The sequence below is a fragment of the Rhopilema esculentum genome, chromosome 11 (assembly GCF_057945365.1).
Source record: "Rhopilema esculentum isolate cy_ngs chromosome 11, ASM5794536v1, whole genome shotgun sequence".
NCBI classification, from domain to species: Eukaryota; Metazoa; Cnidaria; class Scyphozoa; order Rhizostomeae; family Rhizostomatidae; genus Rhopilema; species Rhopilema esculentum.
Window position 1 is genome coordinate 13325985 of NC_142825.1, and position 20593 is coordinate 13346577.

A 20593-nucleotide genomic window follows, 5' to 3' on the forward strand; every position below is an offset into this window, starting at 1 on the left:
CAGGATCAAGGATTAATTTAAGGTGCAGTGATGACCAATTTGTGCAGTGATGAATCGAAAATGTGCAGTGATGAATTGCAAAATGTGCAGTGATGAATTACTTCACTTTTGAAATACTCCAAATATTACTGATTTGGATGTTTTCAGAATAAAGATAAATGAATACAAACTATAATCAAGAGTCAAATAAGATAATAGAATCAACCTGCGTGTGAAACTCAACTAAAACCAGCTTTAACAATAAAAATAATATACAGTTAATCACAAACCCACTTCATAATGTAAAAAGTGTTTTTAAGAAAATAGAAATAATACTGGAAAAGAAATAGATAAAGAGAATAGTGCAATAAATCCAGTTATTGCCAAGATTCCAAGGAATAAGCCGAGGTCTGTGAGGTCTTATAAAGTAATTATGTAAATTTTATGACTGGAATTGATCAAATGTAATAAAAGCATGCCTTGAAAAAAAACAGAATATTTAAAATGATTGCAAGAAAATAACTGCTAGAAATATTCTGAAATATATTTTGAGATAATCTAAGGGGTGTGGTCATAAAATTTTCTGGTAAGCTTCCTCTATCGGATAATCCTAGGGCCTCCGACAACTTTCGATTTCTTGCATTGCATGGCCAAAAAGACCCAGTGTCACTACCACCATCAAATGGCGGCCTGCTTCTCTTCTTTTGTATGAAATACAATACCACCATTTCCACCATTCACAAATAAATACTATATTGACTCCATACGGTGGAAATTAAGAAAAAATTACCTGTTATTAGGTTTGCTACTCTGTTTTCTTTTGGCCAGGTTTGATCTGTTCTGGTAAGATATACACATAATAAGTGGTAGCTGTAGTTAGGCCGAATTACACTGAAAATGTCCCTGAAAACAATGTAAACATTGTTGGTCCGTCCAAAAAAGGTCCAGTCAAAACCTAGCCACACCCTTTGCCACACCCTATTGGCCCCGAAAATCTGTGTTTTACGGTGTTTTGTGCAGTGATGAAAATTCCTTAAATTAATGCCTGGACAGGATACTTGGGACTGTCTACGGGCCTGGATCCTAAGCACATAAGCTTGGGACATTGATCTTAAATACGCCAGAAAGGGGGCTTTGAATCTGAAATTATAGTGGGTAAAGGGGAGGGTGGCTCAGTCAAAAAATTAATCTTTTCTGTGCGTCGTTATTAATTTGTGCGTCGTTATTATTAATGTATCTTGAATTTGCTTGTTTGTTACCGATTGTTAACATAACATTTTGTAAAATTGATGATTTTACTTCATAGACAAAATGTGATAGACAGATGAAATTACGTCAATAGGAAAAGTTTCTTGCGGAATCACGGTATCTGATAACCCCCAAAGCTCCCAGCAGCAGCAACAGAAACAGTAGCAACAACAACAACAAAAATAACAACAAGAGAAAGAAGAAGTGAGAAATTGCTTCAGTCTCCTGCTTCAACCAGAAAAGCCAACACGGATCTGGTTTGCAGTGGAAGGCTCTCCAAGAACTGGCACAAATGGCGAGTAAGGAAAAGAAATGGAAGCTTCTTTTAAAAACGATTGCCCCTCATCTAACATCTACAGACATCAATAGTATTATTTTTCTCCAAGGCATTCCAGGTAAGCATTTAGGCAAATTGGAAGATCTCGTCCTCGTGTAATTACATCATCTCCTTTGTGCGGATGATTTGACATTGTTTGTCAAACTCATCGAATGGTTTACTTTAGAAAATATCCTATCCAAATTAGATAAATTTGGTAAAACTTGGCAACTCAAGGCTAATGTTGAAAAATGTAAAATAATGGTTTTCAACCCACAAGATTCCCTAATAAGAACCTTAACTTCACTTCAAAACTAAGGGCAAAGGTAATGAGATCCAAGTGCGCCGGAAGCACAGGGGCAGTTGCCCCTCTGCCCTGACTCTATGGGGGCAGCGGGGGCAGCATTGTGCCCTTGTGAAAATGACACTGTGTTTATGCGAATGGATTAGTGAGATAAAATATTAGTGCGGTTAGGAACAAAACGAAAGCAATTAAAACATTGGGTGCATTTGTGTGCAATAATGCTATGTCTTTCGGCAACACTTTAAAATGTAGGGAATTACTGTAGAATAAGGTGATTGGCGTAACAGAGGCTTCTGGGGTCCTAAGGAAAAACTGAGATTGGGCCCCTTTTAGCGTACTCTAGTTGAGCATGTCAAACACTAATGCAATACGCAACACTAATCCAAGTTAACTAGTAGAAGCTTCAAGTGAAGTAATCTAAAAGCTTTTAAAAATAAGGTGAACTTTAGGAAAGTCATCATAATTTATATGAAAGAAGTTGCCTTCCCATAAAGAAAGTAACAAAGATGAAAACCCTTTGATCAATCATGACTTCAATTTAATGCCATAAAGAATGCCTGCCATAGCTCACAAATTATTGCAATTGTACAAGTAATTTGCACTTTCATCTGTACCTGCAGAACATACTTTTGGCACAATGCAGTGTGATACGACATGGTAGCCAACAGGACATGGGGGACGGGCAAGCCTAATGCCAAATTTGAACATGATGTGCCATTTTGGTTGAAAAATTTGAACCCATTATTCTGCACATGTATGAAAAAATATGACCCATAATTCTGCAAACATGATAAAAACTATACCCATAATTCCGCAAATCAAATAAATTTTTAAAGCACAACAGAATCATCAAACAAATTTTGCATGTCCTTTGCCAAAAATCTCAATATTGCACAGATTTGATTTCTAACTGGACATTCACTTTGTTAATGCTCAATCTCCCTCCTAATAATTTTGCAATATTTTATGAAAATGGTACCCATTGTTCTGCACATATTTCCGCACTTTTCACCGATAATTCCGCACTTTTTAGAAAAAGGTACCCCTAAAACATTGCATGTCTCCCTACCTTCAAACATCTCAAGGTATCCCTGCCTTCCCGCCCAGCAAAGTCCTAATCAACAGAATGGGAAGTTTCAGTCTGGCCTTTTAGATTAAAAGTCTTATTGGTACCAAAGTATTATGTTATATCAATTTTTGTTATAATTCTAATATTAGTCATTGAAAATGTGCCCTTTTTGAGTAGCTGCCCCTGCCGCCTCAAAGTTCTCCCAGGGCCCCTGATGAGATTGAACAACAGTTTCGCTAAAAATTCAAATTAAACACAAAAATTCATTACATATGATTTAGCATCAAAAAATATAAATCTACTGCTAAATTTAAGATGGTTAAGTAACTGGAAATAGATTTTTAATACATATTAATTTCATAACAGTCTCTATTACAAAACAAAAACATACGCCCAGTATGGATTCCAAAGCAGCTGCACTCCCGAGAATTTTTTGCAAAATTACGAGTGTACTCTTGCACGCTCAAATATGGATGTTGTTTTCCAAATATGGCAAAATGACTTTTATTCTAAATTTCCTGGCAACTTGGATTGGCAAAAGTGTTTGATCCTTTTGAAACCTTTGCTTACAAAAAGTTTCAGACCTGTTTTCATTGTCTTGTTTGAAAATGAAAACATGATGATACAAAATTTGTCTGCTTTCATAGCAGGGTCAAAACTGTGCTGGATGACAGAGAAAAATTGTCTAGGCAGTGGCGGATCCAGCCAAAAGTCTGAGCGGAGGGAGCAGAATATATTTTAATTTTTTTAAACTACACATCAGAATACTCTTGCAGCCATGCTATTGCATTGCATGGTTTAAAACGTTTAATTTTTTTTATTAGCCTGAATTCTAGATAAAAAACTAAAAGTATTGGGTCAAATGTGCACATTTACCACAAATGTACTCTTGCACTCCTGCCTAATAGCTTGTGCACTCCCCCCAAAATCTCTTCAAAGACTACCATGAAATACAGACCGGTTTAGGACAAGTGGAAAAAACTCATTAGAGCTATCTTGCCACTTGCCTCATTTACTATGATGGATGAAAGTATTAAACAAATCTGAGGTGATTCATTTTGTACCTGCCCCTTATTTATCTGGAATCGCCCTAATGTGATGATAAGATGCCCAAGTTTGTATAATGGGTCAATTAAATTATCCACTTTGCTCTCAGATTTAGTCAGCGAATTTTGAGTGCATTCAATTGACACTAGAAAACTTTTACAGTCAATTATTTAATTTGCTGTGCCCATAACACCCGGGCTAAACTATGCTTTATTGTATTAAGGATGAGGAACATTTGCTAATTGAGTGTAGTGCATATCAAAATTTATAGCAAAAATTTTCAAATTGTGACATCTTGAAACTCTTTAACAATCCAAAGGACTAAAATAAAACTTTTTAACTGCTAAATGCAAATGAAAACCCAAGCAGCATTTGATCTATTCCAAAGTATCTAAAGAAGCTTTGAGTTTACAAAAGATAGGTAGCCTAAGGGAAGTTGATGACACTTTTAAATTTCCATTTACAATATCCCAGCAAAATTGATAAGACTTTCTATAATTGTCTCCCCCAATTGTTTGAGTTGACATTAGGGTTATTAATGTCATAAAGATATCCCTACTGCCTTTTTGAAATCCTAAAGGTATGGTTTTTCAAAGTTTCAAACTCTGGCTCTAATACCGAATTCTAAGAGGTGGAAACAAAATGTTCGCAAACTTGGAGCTCCTATATTTCTTGATATGATTTTGATAGTGAACTTTGGGACCAGTATCAGAATAAGATTACAGAATAATTTATTCTTCAATGTTTGGCCCAGAATGGCAGCCTAAAATTGCTGGGAGCAGTATCAGAAAAGAAGATTACAAAATGATTCATTCTTCAATGTTTGGCCCAAAATGGCAGCCTAAAATTGCTGGGAGCAGTATCAGAAAAAGATTACAAAATAATCAATTTTTCAATGTTGGCCCAAAATGGCAGCCTAAAATTGCTAAAAATTCGTTTCCTGAAGTAAAAAGTTCTAATTTGAAAGGCCAGGTTGAAACTCAGACAATCTTAATGTAGCAAAGATCATTTTTTGACATCTTTGTAAAGTAGCCTTTTATGTTTTTGAGCAAATCAGAAGGTAGAAATTATTATTCCAGAAATTATGAAGCTCTTAAAATGGGTTTGAAAAATGTGGTCCCTGCTTGAGTCCCCAGAAAAGAAGGATGGAATTTACTTTGATGGTTGAAATTCTTTTCACACACACATGATGTTCATTTGGAATTTTTATCACTATTGTTCGATAGAATTAGTAAAAGAAATCACGGAAATTAGAATTTTAGGGAATTGAAAAGTGATGAAATCAGCGAGTGTTAACAATTGAGAAATATCATAATTTCTTACCGAACATCACCAAACATAACAAACATAATTTCTTAGTACAGAACATCACCAAAACCCAAATATGTAATTATCAAAGGATTAAAAATAAAAGACAAGTCAATTTGAGAAATAGGCCTCTCAAAAATTTGTTATTTGTCTTTCACAAGTAGGGCAAAATTCAAGACAGATTTACCAACAAATTGGCACAATTTTATTGTTTTTGGTCAAGGTTTCTACTTATCTTTTTGAGAGCTTAACATATTGTTTCGAAGAATTTCCTGAAAGCAGTTTGGAACTACTTTATGGGTAGCATTTTGTGTTCATCATATCTCAACGGATTGCAGTACAGTGGAACCCCGCCTTACGGCCACTTCGTTAATACGGCCGCCTCGTTATTACGGCCACATTTGTTTGGCCCGGAAAAACGGCCTTACAAAGTCTCTTAAAAACCCTGTTAATGCGGCCTACCCTTAATACGGCCAGCGACCACATTTTGCGACCCCAAACAGCCGGATTCTTTATAATTCTACCCCGTTAATTTGTATCGTGAGGCAATATCTTGCCTTGAAGATGTATGATGTTTCCTCGAGTCAAAAGGAAACAATGACACAGCAGACGCTCTTTCAGGTGCGATTGCCCGTTGCCCACACTCAGAGTGATTGGCTGGAACGCAGAACGAACCAGTCAAAAGTCACCGATTTTTTGCAAAATCATGAACATGATTTGGTGATTAAGGCCCAAGTACCCAGGTCTTCCGTTTCGTTTAGTTTGCGGACTCGTTATTCAATAATTTTTTTATAACTTTATCTACATTTCCAGATGTTTATTTAAGAGAAAAGTTCGTTAGGATGTTATTATTAATTTCTACACATTAAACTCCAAAATTTGACCTATCCTCGTTAATACGGCCACCCCGTTAATACGGCCAATTTTTGGTGGCCCTTTGGTGGCCGTATTAACGGGGTTCCACTGCACACAACATTTGGATTGGAGTAGCTCACATGAAAATGCAACTTTTATATCATTCAATTTTTCAGTTTAGCTTTCATTCCCCTGAGAATGATTTAAGCTGATTCGCATTTTTCTTTTATCTTTAATGTAGATGGAATTGCTGCAAAATTAGACAGAGATGGCTTGCAATTTCTGAAGGCTCTTAATCAAATGGGTTACATTAAACAAGACAATCCTGGGTTGTTAGAAGAAATACTCAATGACATTCCACGAAAGGACTTGATCCCGTTGTTACAAAAGTATACTCAAGAAGAAGAAAAGATATCAAACATAAATGTACCAGGTAGCTAAATTTATATTTGGTAGGTTCAATTATTACTGATACTACCAAAACTCTTTGGCAGATTACACCAAGAATTTTTATCAACGGATTACATCCACAGTAATATAGGGCTTGTATTTTTCTGTTGAAGAATTCAAATGGTTTGTGCTTTTAGTTGAAAATTAAATGTGTTTTTCAGCTTTAAAAGTGCGGCTTAAAAGTAAAGTTGAGGTAATGTAGAATTTTTTCAGATGTTTCTGATTTTAGGGAATTTCTTTTCAGAAATTTCTAGTTTTGAGGGATGCTTTTGAAAAACCTGTGGACTTATGAGTATAACTATTTACAAGCTGTTCAGCCAGTCATTCATCAGTGTTATCCTCATAAATGGTCCTATATTGGGTGACTTAATCAAGTTCTTACTGAGGTGTGATGTCATATGGAATGACCCTCATATGTTATAGTTAATTAAAAGGCCTCTCCAGCCAAAAAAAAAAATTTTATTGACTAAAAAGTTAGCATCTAGTGCATGTATTATGGCAAAGTCGTTGTTTTTGCAAAATTCCAATTAGTTTAGAAGTTATAAGGCTTTAAAGTTGCACCTTTCCGAGAAAAAAACGACAAAAGCCGAATCAGTTTTATGACATTCTGACGTCACAATGTGCGGCTCTCGTTCGCCATGAATTTCGTATATCTTCCACCGAATCGTGAAGGAGTCATGGTCACGCGTTGATAACGGCATCTAAATCTAGAGCAGGAGCTTTTTAGGATCGAAAATATAAAATGTTTACAATCATTCTAAGTTTGCGGGTCGGAATGTGTCCATGCTGTGTCACGACTTTGTTTTGATCACCTGTGTAGGCCCACAAAGCTACGGCTTCCTGTTCTAAATCGAAATTGACACTTCATTCAGTTGTTCTCCAGAAACGATGAACAACTAAAGGCTTCAGAATTGACATTTGAAATGCTCAAACTCAAAGCCGGTGGAACAGAACGGAGAGTACCATCACTTGCAGTGTTCAATTTGCGAATCGCCGTCGTTCGATTCGGTTTGAGGCGAGACTAACGAAATACACTGTGACGTCAAAATTGCGTCACAGTGTCACCAAACCGAAAATTTTTTGTCGGTTAATTCAATTCAATTATCGAAATGCAAGAGCTTATATCTCACAAACTGTAAAAAAAATCGAAAAACAAATAACGAATTCGTGATCAGCAGGTTCAACTCCTTTAGATTAGGCAATAAAATGCAAGTGCAAAATTTGGCTGGAGAGGCCCTTTAAGTTTCAGTTAATAAAGAACATATGATTTGAATTTCTTTTTTTTAAAATTTAGCCCTGCTTTTCTACTAAGACGAAACTGGTTCGGTGACAGGCAGGCTTGATGAACAGTTAAATTTGTTCGACATCCAATTTTCTACAATCATTAACAGTTTCGCTACACTGCTTCTCTACATCGCATTTAGGAAAATTTTAAGGTAGAATGAAAATCGGATCAAAGAAACTCAATTAATAACTCTTTAAAACGCATACATTTATATTTTAAAGCTCCATAACTTCATATATACCGTAAATCCCCCTGGGGGCTTATTTATTTTTGATATTTTTGGATAGGTGCTTATTCGAAGGGGGGGGGGGGGCTTATACGAGGGGGGGCTTGTAAAATTATTGTAGACATTAAGAAGACATTATTAAAAGAACTCGTTTATTTGAGTAGAAATCTCTTTATGAGCATTTAATTAATTACTACCAAAAGTATGAATTCAATAAAATGCTATAGGCAACCTCAGATGGAAAAAATCATCAAATTGAGGGGTTCAATTTGAGAATTTACGGTAGCAATGGGGGCTTATTCGAGGGGGGGGGCTTATTGACAATTTGTAGTTCTAGGGTGGAGGCTTATTCGAGGGGGGGGGGGCTTATTCGAGGGGGGGGGGGGCAATTCGAGGATTTTCGGTACATACATTTTTTCAATGTGAATACCGGTAGTTTCAGTTGAAAATCTGACTATTATCTCATTATTATTTTCTTAAAATTTCATTTTTGCCAATGACGAGCTAATTTGCTAATAGTTCCAGTCCTTTGGCACTAATTTTTCGCTGAACGATTTCTGAGTATTTGAAAAAGTATAGTATAAGGGTTAAATAAGTATGGGATTATCATATAGTCTTAAGTTAAATAGAGATGATTAGGAATAGAACAAAGATGAAATTGGTTATGATGCTCAAGAAATGAGAACATTATAACATCAACTGGTTTATTTCCATCAATATTTTTAGGGTTGCATTGACATGATTTGATATTTAAATTGGAAGATGCGATAATAAGTATTACGTGAATATATTCTCAGTGTAAATATAAACGCCGTGGCATTAAAAGAGAGATAGCTATAAATATGTAGGATCGCTTTTTATCTGTGTTATTCTTATTCTCACAGTGACCAATCCTGCAAGCTATCGTTTGGAGAAGCCTTCGGATTTCAAATCAATACCAGGACAAAAGAAAAAGAAGCTACCGTTTGAAATGGAAAGAATACCACGAGGTCTGTGCATAATAATATCAAACGAGAATTTCGAAGACGTTCAGGAGGATACACAGGAGGACGGAAGAGTTGAAAAAGCCGATCTAGAAGGAGGCAAAAAAAGTCCTGTTGAAAACACATGTGCTTCACCCTCTCCTGAAAATGCCATCCTTTTGTCGACAATGACAACAGAAGCTGGATCATCGGGAACATCTTTAAATAAACCTTCTGACGATCCGAAGGAAAGCAAAAAGCGCAAAGGCACGGGCTATGACGAGAAATTGCTTGCAGATACATTTAAGTGGCTGCATTTTGATGTAAGAGTACATCGCGATTTAAAAGGTTCTGAAATGAAAGCAACATTAGAAGAAATTGCAAACTTGGATCATTCCCAATATGATGCTTTTGTCTGCTGCATTTTGAGCCATGGTAATGAAGATGGTGTTGACGGTACGGACTGGGTGCTTCTTTCTTTTCACGAGATTCGCAGATTGTTCAGCGGAAATCGATGTCGTGACCTGCACTCGAAACCAAAGCTATTTATCATTCAAGCTTGCAGAGGAAAAGATATCGATCATGGAGTAATGAAGACTGGACATTATGGAACTTGGAAAACATCCCAAACCGAGCCAAAACATGGCGAAAGGACCATCTTTTTAGATGCTGACCTTGCAGGTATGTTATCTTTTTTCAGAATGAAGCTCTCTCGTTGCAGGGTAATCAACTAAAAATCTCATTAAATCCAATTCCCCTTTAGAATTCTGTCGTTAGTATTTTTTTACTTCAGTGGCAATATGAGGTGTATATGTAAATTTTCTCTTCAAAAAATTGAACCCGAAAACAATTATTTTAAAATGTTTTTGAATTGAGAAATGATCGATTTTGGCCAATCGAAATTGAGAACTAGCCGAACAGAATCTGTAATAGAAGAACAGAATGTGCTATAAGATAAGGTTTTGTTGCTGAGAAAATTTGTAAAAGTTGCCTGCAAATATTTCGAAAAAGTTCCTAAATTAATTTCATTTTAGCTGTATAGGCGTCATTCTGTATCTTTTCATTGATACTAGATAGAGAGCTGTAGCTTACTAGTCACAGAAAACAACGTTGTGACTTTTGATCTTCCAATGTGTACCTTATGTGGACAAGTGCTTGAAAAGGAGACAGATTTTTTAAGGGCAATGTGTTAAGTTTCTACAATAGAAGGTATAGTAGGTAATATGGAATATTGGCTATTTGTAAATAAACGTTGATTTGGCTCCATCCTTCCTAGGAACAGCAGCATCAAATGAGGCCTCAAAGAATATTGCGGAGCATAAGGGAAGTGCAGGTATAATGGGAAATCACTTGAAAGCCAGCTTACCGTTGTCTTTATCCATAACTTTGTCTTTATCTTTAACGCAAATCTTCGAATTAGCCCCCCTGGGGTCTTTTCAGATGGGGGGTTATTCGAAGGGGGGAGGGGGGGGGGGCTTATAAAATTATAGTAGATATCAAGAAGAAGCTATTAAAAGACCTCGTATATTTCAGTAGGAATTCCATCATTAACACTATTAATATTTATTATTACTAAAAGTATGAATTTTTGTGGCAATTCAATAAAACACCATGCAACCTCAGTTGGCACCAATCAACAAATCGAGGGGGGCCAATTCGAGGATTTATGGTAGCAGTGGGGCTTTTTCGATGGGGGGGGGGGCTTATTGACAAAATTTGTAGTTCTAGGGTGCGGGCTTATTCAAGGAGTTACGGTATCTATATCCATATATCATGAAAATTACTGTTTACCAATCTGACATGACACTCTTGATGCCGTATAGGCAGAGCCCTAGATTTCTTTGGTTTATAGAACAGGACAGTTCTAATCTAAGTTGCTACTTCGAGTTTTACGCTAAATTCCATCGTCGGGCACAAAGCGTATATGCATGTCTGCATTCATATCTAAATTTATCTATGTTGTGGGCTGCAACTTAGAACCATCCTGTTCTAGACGCCAAAAGCGTATACCTATGTCTGTGTCTATGTCTATGTTTATTTTTATGTCTATGTCTATGTTTTATTTTTAAGTCTATGTCTATGTCTGTGTTTTTTTTATGTCTGTGTCTGTGTCTATGTTTATTTTTATGTCTATCTCTATGTCTGTGTTTATTTTTATGTCTATGTCTGTGTTTATTTTTATGTCTATGTCTATGTTTTATTTTTATGTCTGTGTCTATGTCTATGTTTGTTTTTATGTCTCTGTCTATGTTTTATTTTTATGTCTATGTCTATGTTTTATTTTTATGTCTATGTCTATGTCTGTGTTTATTTTTATGTCTATCTCTATGTCTGTGTCTATGTCTATGTTTATTTTTATGTCTATCTCTATGTCTGTGTCTATGTCTATGTTTATTTTTATGTCTATGTCTATGTTTATTTTTATGTCTCTGTCTTTGTTTTATTTTTATGTCTATGTCTATGTCTGTGTTTATTTTTATGTCTGTGTCTGTGTCTATGTGAATGTTTATTTTTATGTCTATTTCTATATAATTCTTTTCATTCATCAGAGTTTTAGATATGCGAAGCATCGGGATTGTCTATCTCTATGTCTGTGTCTATGTCTATGTTTATTTTTATGTCTATCTCTATGTCTGTGTCTATGTCTATGTTTATTTTTATGTCTATCTCTATGTCTGTGTCTATCTCTATGTTTATTTTTATGTCTCTGTCTATGTTTATTTTTATGTCTATGTCTATGTTTATTTTTATGTCTCTGTCTATGTTTTATTTTTATGTCTGTGTCTGTGTCTATGTGAATGTCTATCTCTATGTCTGTGTCTATGTCTATGTTTAATTTTATGTCTATCTCTATGTCTGTGTCTATGTCTATGTTTATTTTTATGTCTATCTCTATGTCTGTGTCTATGTCTATGTTTATTTTTATGTCTCTGTCTATGTTTATTTTTATGTCTATGTCTATGTTTATTTTTATGTCTCTGTCTACGTTTTATTTTTATGTCTATGTCTATGTCTGTGTTTATTTTTACGTCTGTGTCTGTGTCTATGTGAATGTTTATTTTTATGTCTGTGTCTATGTCTATGTTTATTTTTATGTCTATCTCTATGTCTGTGTCTATGTTTATTTTTATGTCTATCTCTATGTCTGTGTCTATGTCTATGTTTATTTTTATGTCTATCTCTATGTCTGTGTCTATGTCTATGTTTATTTTTATGTCTATGTCTATGTTTATTTTTATGTCTCTGTCTATGTTTTATTTTTATGTCTATGTCTATGTCTGTGTTTATTTTTATGTCTGTGTCTGTGTCTATGTGAATGTCTATCTCTATGTCTGTGTCTATGTCTATGTTTATTTTTATGTCTATCTCTATGTCTGTGTCTATGTCTATGTTTATTTTTATGTCTATCTCTATGTCTGTGTCTATGTCTATGTTTATTTTTATGTCTATCTCTATGTCTGTGTCTATGTCTATGTTTATTTTTATGTCTCTGTCTATATTTATTTTTATGTCTATGTCTATGTTTATTTTTATGTCTCTGTCTATGTTTTATTTTTATGTCTATGTCTATGTCTGTGTTTATTTTTACGTCTGTGTCTGTGTCTATGTGAATGTTTATTTTTATGTCTGTGTCTATGTCTATGTTTATTTTTATGTCTATCTCTATGTCTGTGTCTATGTCTATGTTTATTTTTATGTCTCTGTCTATGTTTATTTTTATGTCTTTGTCTATGTTTATTTTTATGTCTGTGTCTGTGTCTATGTTTATTTTTATGTCTATCTCTATGTCTGTGTTCATTTTTATGTCTATGTCTGTGTTTATTTTTATGTCTATGTCTATGTTTTATTTTTATGTCTGTGTCTATGTCTATGTTTATTTTTATGTCTCTGTCTATGTTTTATTTTTATGTCTATGTCTTTGTTTTATTTTTATGTCTATGTCTATGTCTGTGTTTATTTTTATGTCTATCTCTATGTCTGTGTCTATGTCTGTGTTTATTTTTATGTCTATCTCTATGTCTGTGTCTATGTCTATGTTTATTTTTATGTCTATCTCTATGTCTGTGTCTATGTCTATGTTTATTTTATGTCTCTGTCTATGTTTATTTTTATGTCTATGTCTATGTTTATTTTTATGTCTCTGTCTATGTTTTATTTTTATGTCTAGGTCTATGTCTGTGTTTATTTTTATGTCTGTGTCTGTGTCTATGTGAATGTCTTTCTCTATGTCTGTGTCTATGTCTATGTTTATTTTTATGTCTATCTCTATGTCTGTGTCTATGTCTATGTTTATTTTTATGTCTATCTCTATGTCTGTGTCTATCTCTATGTTTATTTTTATGTCTCTGTCTATGTTTATTTTTATGTCTTTGTCTATGTTTATTTTTATGTCTCTGTCTATGTTTTATTTTTATGTCTATGTCTATGTCTGTGTTTATTTTCATGTCTGTGTCTGTGTCTATGTGAATGTTTATTTTTATGTCTGTGTCTATATCTATGTTTATTTTTATGTCTATCTCTATGTCTGTGTCTATGTTTATTTTTATGTCTATCTCTATGTCTGTGTCTATGTCTATGTTTATTTTTATGTCTATCTCTATGTCTGTGTCTATGTCTATGTTTATTTTTATGTCTATGTCTATGTTTATTTTTATGTCTCTGTCTATGTTTTATTTTTATTTCTATGTCTATGTCTGTGTTTATTTTTATGTCTGTGTCTGTGTCTATGTGAATGTCTATCTCTATGTCTGTGTCTATGTCTATGTTTATTTTTATGTCTATCTCTATGTCTGTGTCTATGTCTATGTTTATTTTTATGTCTATCTCTATGTCTGTGTCTATGTCTGTGTTTATTTTTATGTCTATCTCTATGTCTGTGTCTCTGTCTATGTTTATTTTTATGTCTATGTCTATGTTTATTTTTATGTCTCTGTCTTTGTTTTATTTTTATGTCTATGTCTATGTCTGTGTTTATTTTTATGTCTGTGTCTGTGTCTATGTGAATGTTTATTTTTATGTCTATTTCTATATAATTCTTTTCATTCATCAGAGTTTTAGATATGTGAAGCATCGGGATTGCAAATAAAGCATTTTTGTCATTTTGTCAATTCTAAGTACCGATTCCATCATAATAGCCGCATACTTTTTCATTCAAGCAAAGGAAGGTATTGACAAGGCAATATTTTCAGTGCTAATAGTAAGTGACTGGAAGCAGAAAAGTTGGCAGAAGAGATTTTTTCCTAAATAGACTCCGTTGTTAGTTGCATAGCTGTTTTTGTGAATACAATTTTGGTAGCTTCTGTTGTTAAAAAATCTGTCCAATTTGAATTATCCCATTGCTCTTTGAAAAATGTATGTTTTTTTCTGATGGGTAGAAACAACTCTCCATTCCTTAGATTCACACAAATTCGCATGAGACGAGTATAGCTTTACTTTGCTCAGCTTTTCTGTTATTTTATGTATTTCTATAATTTATGTTATTGTGCAAATGGATCTTGATTGCAGATCGGAAAGCATCCAAGACTGCACCTGAAGATCTCAATTTCGTATTTGCCATGTCTTCCGTTAAAGGTTAGTATAGCTTGTGTTGTGGCTCGGCTTATCTAGAATGCTTGCCTAAAGTACTTTGATGTGTTGGTATAGCATTCTCGATCTACTTTCAATTCACCCCTATAGTAGCTATGTTCCCTCCTTCCCCACAAATCAATATTGGAAATACAGCTCATTCTTTCTTGTTTCTAACAAATCAGTTAAATTCGAAGAGTGTATTTCTATGGAGAATAATCCAACATTTTTGAAAACGTTGAGTGTATTTCTATGGAGAATAATCCAACATTTTTGAAAAGGGAAAGGGAAGACTGCTTATGTGAATGAAAAAAATATCTTCGATGTTCCCAGATTTTCGCCAGTGCGTTTAATTTATTTGCAAGCCTAGCCTTGAAGGTCATATGACTTCGTTCCATATTCAGTTATATTTGAGGAGTTATACTTACAGATTTTTAGAAGCATGAGATTGTAAAAGTATCGAAATAAACTGTAGTCATTACTGTAAGTAACACAAATCAAAGCAAATTAAGATAATTGAGATAGTTTCAAGAAATTTTAGTCGAATGCTCCTAGATAGTGGTACATATTGTAACTTTTTAGTTTATATTTCTCATTTGATCCAAGCCTTAGTGACCACTGCATGATTTATGGGTTAAGTTATGAAGAAAGAGACCCATACTTATGAGAGAAAGATAATAACCTTCAGAAGTAAAGGGGGATTTGATGAAAAAAAGTTCTCGCAAGACCTTGAATATTTACCATGGTATATTGGAGAGATTTTTTATTCTGCTGATGATCGATACTACTTCTGGGAAGCAATGGTCCAGGATGTCTTAAATGATCACGCTCCTGTCAAGAAAATGCGAGTTCGAGAGAAGGATGTGCCCTTTATGACACTGCAGTGGAAAAAGGCGCTTAGGAATAAAAGGAAGTACGTAATGATATTCTCAAACAAAAGAACACAGGAAAATTTCGAGATGAAGAAAAAATGGCGAAATGAAGTTACGAAAGAAAGATGCAAAGCAGTCAAAGAATACTGGCAACAAAAGACCACAGAAATGCATAATAAACGTAGAGAGTTTTTTAATGTGTTTAAACCATTCCTGGGATCAAAGGGCAATAGAGCTAAGAACAGCATGATAAGGCTGGAGGTAAATGGCAAAATAGAGGAAGACAAGAGAACGGTTACAGATGAATTTGCAAAGTATTTTCAAATATGGCTGACCTAGAAGGTACCACAGTTCAGGTAACAGAGGCTGAGCTTACTAGGCATGAAAATTTCTTGCAAATAAAAGGGCATGTGGAGGACAGAGAGCCTTTTAAGTATCAAGCCTTAACTGAAGCTAAAGTATAAAATACCTTAAAAAAGGTTGATCTGAAAAAAGTCTATTGGATGGCACAGAATGCCTCCGAATATTATTTAGTTTCCAGTAAAAGCAATAACACCATCTTGAAGAAACTTGTACAACTTTTGTATAAGCACATGTGAATGGCCAAGTGACCGGAAAAAGGATGAATAGACACTAGCATAAAAAAAGATAAATTGTATGAAAAGAAAAATTATAGGCCAGTAACAACACTATCTACAATAGATAAGGTTTTTGAGCAACTGATAACATCACAAACAAGCAAGAGGATTGAAGGAGATTTAAGTTGCTATCTGACAGCCTACAGGGAAGGTAACAGTACGGAAACAACATTAATTATGCTAATTGAAAGTTGGAAGGCAGCTCTTGATAAGAAAGAAATCGTGGGCATACTTGCCACTGATATGAGCAAAGCATTTGATTCGATGCATCCACCTTTACTCCTGAAAAACTTGAAAGCTATGGTTTCTCTGAAAATGCACTAATGCTTTTAAGATCCTACTTTGAGTATAGACTAAATCGTGTAAAGATAGGGAACATCAGAAGTGACTGGATAGAATCAAAAAGAGGTTGCCCACAAAGCTCATCATTTGGTCCATTGCTATGGAACATATTCCAAAATGACATGACATATAAAATAAAAAACTATACAATAAGCATGTATGTAGACGATCATCAGCTGTTTTTGTCTAGACAATCCATTCAAAACGTGGAAAGAGAACTGAACAGTGATGTAGAAAATGCATCGAAATGGTATCAAGACAACTTCTCAATTGGCAATAAAGATAAATATCAAGCAATGGTTATCAAGGAAAACAAAGCAAATGATAAAGAAATTGTGGTGAAAGTTAATGAAATAGACATAGAACAAACCAGCTCAATGAAGTTGTTAGGGGTTACCATCGATGACAAACTGAGCTTCACTGAGCATATAAGGAATGTGTGTACAAAGGTGAACCAGAGAGTTAGAGTAATATTTAGACTCCGTAATCTTATACCCACTGAACCTAAATTGATTCTGTACAAAACAGCTATATTACCACACCTAACCTATTGTTTGGCACTTTTGTAAAGCGGCACACAACCGTAAGCTTGAAAGAGTTCAAGAGAGAGCACTTAGAGTAGTCTTTTGTGACAAGAATAGCTCATATGAAGGACTATTAAGACATGCAAAGCCACAAACGCTTGATAATCGAAGATTACAAAATATTGCCATCATGATGTTCAAAGTACATTAATGACTTATTTGAAATACCCAACAAAAGATATGATCTAAGAAATGCAGACTTTACAATTCCTATATATAAGACAGTTAAGTATGGAAACATTCGTTGAGGTACCTAGGACCTCGTGTATGGACTAAATTAAATGAAAAAGAAAGGACCAGTTCAAGTATTGATAATTTCCGTAACTGTATTAGAAAAAGGACCTTGAGGTCTTACTTAAAGACAACTCATGCAATGAACATTGTAGGCTCTGTAACTTTTCTTGAAATTTCCAACTTAATATATTACTTTTTAATGATTACGTTTTTTTAATAAATTGTATGTAAATAGTGTCCCCAATAAGCAGAAATGCTAGATCAATCTGATACTGAAATAAAGTTATTATAATTGTTATATTATTGTTATCATGATGTATTTTCAGTCAGTAGGAAAGTACTGATAGCTACTAAAATCGTAGGCCCAATATTCAGTTATTGATACATATTATAAGCAATTAGTATATATTCCTAATGATGAATTTCTGCCAATATCAAAGTACTGATAGCTACTATAATCATAGACCCAATACTCATGGCTATTCATACATGTTATAAACTATTAGTATATTTCCTTATGATGAAGTTTCAGCCAATAGTAAAATACTGATAGCTTCTAGAATCATAGGCTCAATACTCGAAGCTTTTGATGCATATTATAAACTATTAGTATATCTTAGTCATGATGAAGCTTCTGCCAATAGGAAAGTAGCGATAGCTAGAGAAAACTAGTAGAATTCTTCCGTTTTGTTTACAGAAGTTTAATTAAAGATAAATTGTTCCTTTTTCTAGCTTATGTTGGACGCATTTGAATTCAAGCGAATAATTGCTCGCCGTCTTTTCTCGTGCATTTTTATCTACGCAGGTGTGAATTATTTCTGCTGTACAGTGTTTGTTCTGCTTTTGTTTAGGTAAAGCAGCCGTGAGCAGCATTTCAGGGTCTTGGTTTATAAAACATCTCTGTGAAAAATTACAAGAAAACGCCGGCAGTAAACATTTTATGGATATAACTGACGATATTACAGAAGCAATGTCAGAAGAGGTCGCTCATGATGACGATTTCGGAAGAGCTACAGCCAGTGCTGATTTCAGTCATAATCTTCAAAGGAAGGTTTTTTTTAATCCTTCCCGCCCCTGGAAGAAGTTTTACGAGGAAGAATACGGGAAAGGGAAATCAAGCCCCTGAGTAGGTAAGATTTCCTTTTTTTGAGAAGGAAGTAGTGTCTTTGAAGAAGTAAAGTATTGTTGCTTGTGATGAAGTGAGTGATTAGTCTTCTATCTTTTTCTTATTTTTGTCTGCTATTGTTTTTGACTATGCACATACGTGTTAAATCTGGTTTCAAAACCTGTCAAGTATACTGCTCTAGCATCATGCACTCTTGAATGCAAAAAAAGCAAGTTGCTTGCTGAAGAGTGAACTGCATTGCTTCAGTTAACATGATTTCGTGTATTTATCTTACAATACAAAATTCTTGAGGATGCAGCATATGCTCTCATGTACCAGCAGCAACGCGCTGCGTTAATTAGCAGCAGCTCTCATTACCTTACCTCTCTTTATCGTTTTCAGATGTAGCGAGCACAAGCTCAGATCAATTTATTGATGATATATTCAAATCCAAGATGCCGGATAGCCTGAGGTAGCAGAAACTTTTGAAGAATCAATAACCGTGTATTCTGCTTAATTAGAATAGTACATTTGTGATAAAATAACTTTTTACTTTTACGTATTTTTAACTACCTGCTTTAATCAGCACTTGATTATATTGAAGTTGGATTTAAACTGTTCCCCATTAGAACTGTAATGTTTTTTATCAAAGTAAGCAGTATTTTGATCGGTTTCCCTTACTCGTCCATTAATTTGGTTGATTCAGCAATTTCTTTGATATTTGCCTGATAAACCTCAAGTGAGTCCTACCCGGTGTCGTGCAATCAGGCTGTTTTTGTTTGATTATCGTATTCGTTTTGTTTTGGTCTACTTGAATGTGCTGGTAGTTTTGAACAACTTACAGAAGAGGCCAAGGAGACCCAAAATGGTCAAGGTCAATCATAAAGCTGTCAGTAGCAAGCAACAAGGAGGTAGGGCTGGCAAATTGCGCGATCACGCGACCGCTGGTCGAAAGCACTCTTTTTATTCTTACGTTCAAACTGAGGCCCCTTTGAAATTGTATTTGCAGCATTGTAATTGTAATAGCTTTGCAGCAATTAAGTATTTGATTCTGTCATCAAAGTAAAAAACCATTCTTCGATTTCACTCGAGAATTTGTCACTTGTTTAAATAGGCATCGTAAAACCTTGATTACGATATAAAATTTGCACATGAAAACAAATTTCTGAAACAGAGACAACCTATTTTTCTGTATTTTGTTAGAAGTAAAGTAAAGCTGCGGCAAACTCTCGACATTTTGCTGCCAAGTTCTTTCGGTGGCAGTTCAAAAAAACATGCGCTCTGCAAGCCTTGAAATTTTCCATTTTTGGAATTGTTTTCTGCGCAAAGAACTTCCTTGTGCTAGAGCTGATGTACATTGATTTTTTTTTCATTTTCCTTTCAATCCTCACATCTCTAAATTGCTCGTATGAATTTTGGTTTGTTGTTCTTGTTCATTTTTAGTAAAGCAACTGCTCATGCGCAAACTGTACAAGGTCGACATCCGCTCGTCTTCGTTGACCGTGATCAAAATTCACTACATATGTCTATACACGGCCATTCGACGCTCAATGAAGTGGCAAAACAAAATTCCAATTTTCAAAAAAATTCGAGCGTTGTTTACTCAAAACACAAATGTGTTAAACCAGGGCTTGAAAAATGAAAACAAACAAATTATAAGTTTAGCCTAAACGAGAAAAACAGCATTAGTTACTGCAAAAGCAAACCCACATAAACGTCAATTTTCGTGTGTAAAGAATACTTTAAATTGTTGAATGGTTGGTTAAACGTAAAATTTCCTTCATTGGTCTTTTCTTTTAGGGTACTCAGTCAATTATTCAATAGTTCTGTCACAATAAATGTTCATTTAAGAGATAACGATGAGGTGACGAGTAAAAAGTACAAGCTGCCTCTAGGTCTTTATGGTGATATTATCAACATTGTTATCAGTAGAATAATATTCATGACAAGCAATTTCTTTAATTTTTAATTCTTAAGTTCTTAATTGATAGAATAACTGCCCAAAGAGAGCAGCCTCCTCGATCTTGTAGGTCTAGATACGCTGTTAAAACAAGTGATTCTGCCATCGCAGGGGCGGATCCAGGTTTTTTGGTGACTATAGCTCAAATCTTTTGGGATCGGGACCACGCCCTCCTTGCTTGTGGGACACACCCACTATATGGGCAAATGATATACCATGTGTGTTTATAGTTGCTTCGTATTCA

The 20593-nt window shown here is 34.7% G+C and overlaps 1 protein-coding gene across 2 annotated transcripts; it reads left to right on the forward strand.

The window, feature by feature from the left end:
• Nucleotides 1-1387: 1387 nt before the first annotated feature.
• On the forward strand, nucleotides 1388-18945 carry LOC135693403 (caspase-8). Of its 2 annotated transcripts, none has more exons than XM_089111104.1 (7): nucleotides 1388-1622; nucleotides 6368-6559; nucleotides 8972-9730; nucleotides 10332-10382; nucleotides 14555-14620; nucleotides 18136-18414; nucleotides 18792-18945. In XM_089111104.1, the coding sequence occupies exons 1-6, from the start codon at nucleotides 1520-1522 to the stop codon at nucleotides 18408-18410; spliced, it is 1446 nt and encodes a 481-aa protein (XP_088967230.1). In that variant the 5' UTR covers nucleotides 1388-1519; the 3' UTR covers nucleotides 18411-18414; nucleotides 18792-18945. The 2 variants fall into 2 exon arrangements, with proteins under 2 accessions (XP_088967230.1, XP_065067952.2); XM_065211880.2 differs by having other exon boundaries at nucleotides 1390-1622; nucleotides 10326-10382.
• Nucleotides 18946-20593: the final 1648 nt, after the last annotated feature.